Genomic DNA, 528 nt, shown 5'->3' with positions numbered 1-528 from the left:
CGACTCGCACAGCGTGAAGGCGCCGAGCACGAGCATGTTGTGCGGCGTCCTGTGCCTCACGCACTGCAGGCCGAAGAGCGAGACGAAGGAGCCGATCATCGCGGTCCACATCGTCCAGCGTCCCTCCGACTGCACCCACGTGATCAGGTCGGCGCCTCCCTTCATCATCATCGTCGCGACCAGCGCCGTCGTCGTGAGGAGCTGCACTCCGAGAATCGCGTACACCTTGCGCAAGAAGGCCTTTCGCCAAACCATGTCCAGGTCCGCGACGGGCGTCTTGTTGAAGGGCTGCTCCCCCGAGTCCTGGAACTGCGGCGCACGCAGAGGAAGCTCGGGCGGCTGGCGCTCGCGGCGCGAGGTGAACGCGCAGACTCCCAGCAGCGCAAAGACGCCGAGGTAGCAGGCGGCGGTCGCCAGGAGCATGTACTCCATCGTTTGGTCGTTTGAGCCCGAGCCAGCGCCGAGCGACCCGGCGCCGGCAGCGGCGGCCTCCTGGAGGCGGCGGAAGGAGTCGTCCATGGCTGCCAT

General features: G+C 67.2%; 1 protein-coding gene across 1 annotated transcript; it reads right to left on the bottom strand.

Moving 5' to 3' along the window:
* Positions 1 to 10: 10 nt before the first annotated feature.
* Positions 11 to 528, bottom strand: EMIHUDRAFT_246780 (hypothetical protein; the record flags this gene model as incomplete). Its single annotated transcript, XM_005766012.1, has 1 exon — positions 11 to 528. A coding segment is annotated over one exon (518 nt), but the record flags the coding sequence as incomplete, so codon positions are not given.

This window comes from Emiliania huxleyi (genome assembly GCF_000372725.1).
Source record: "Emiliania huxleyi CCMP1516 unplaced genomic scaffold EMIHUscaffold_528, whole genome shotgun sequence".
In the NCBI taxonomy this organism is placed as follows: domain Eukaryota; phylum Haptophyta; order Isochrysidales; family Noelaerhabdaceae; genus Emiliania; species Emiliania huxleyi.
Note: the sequence above shows the minus strand (reverse complement) of the source record. Positions and strands in the feature narration are given on the sequence as shown.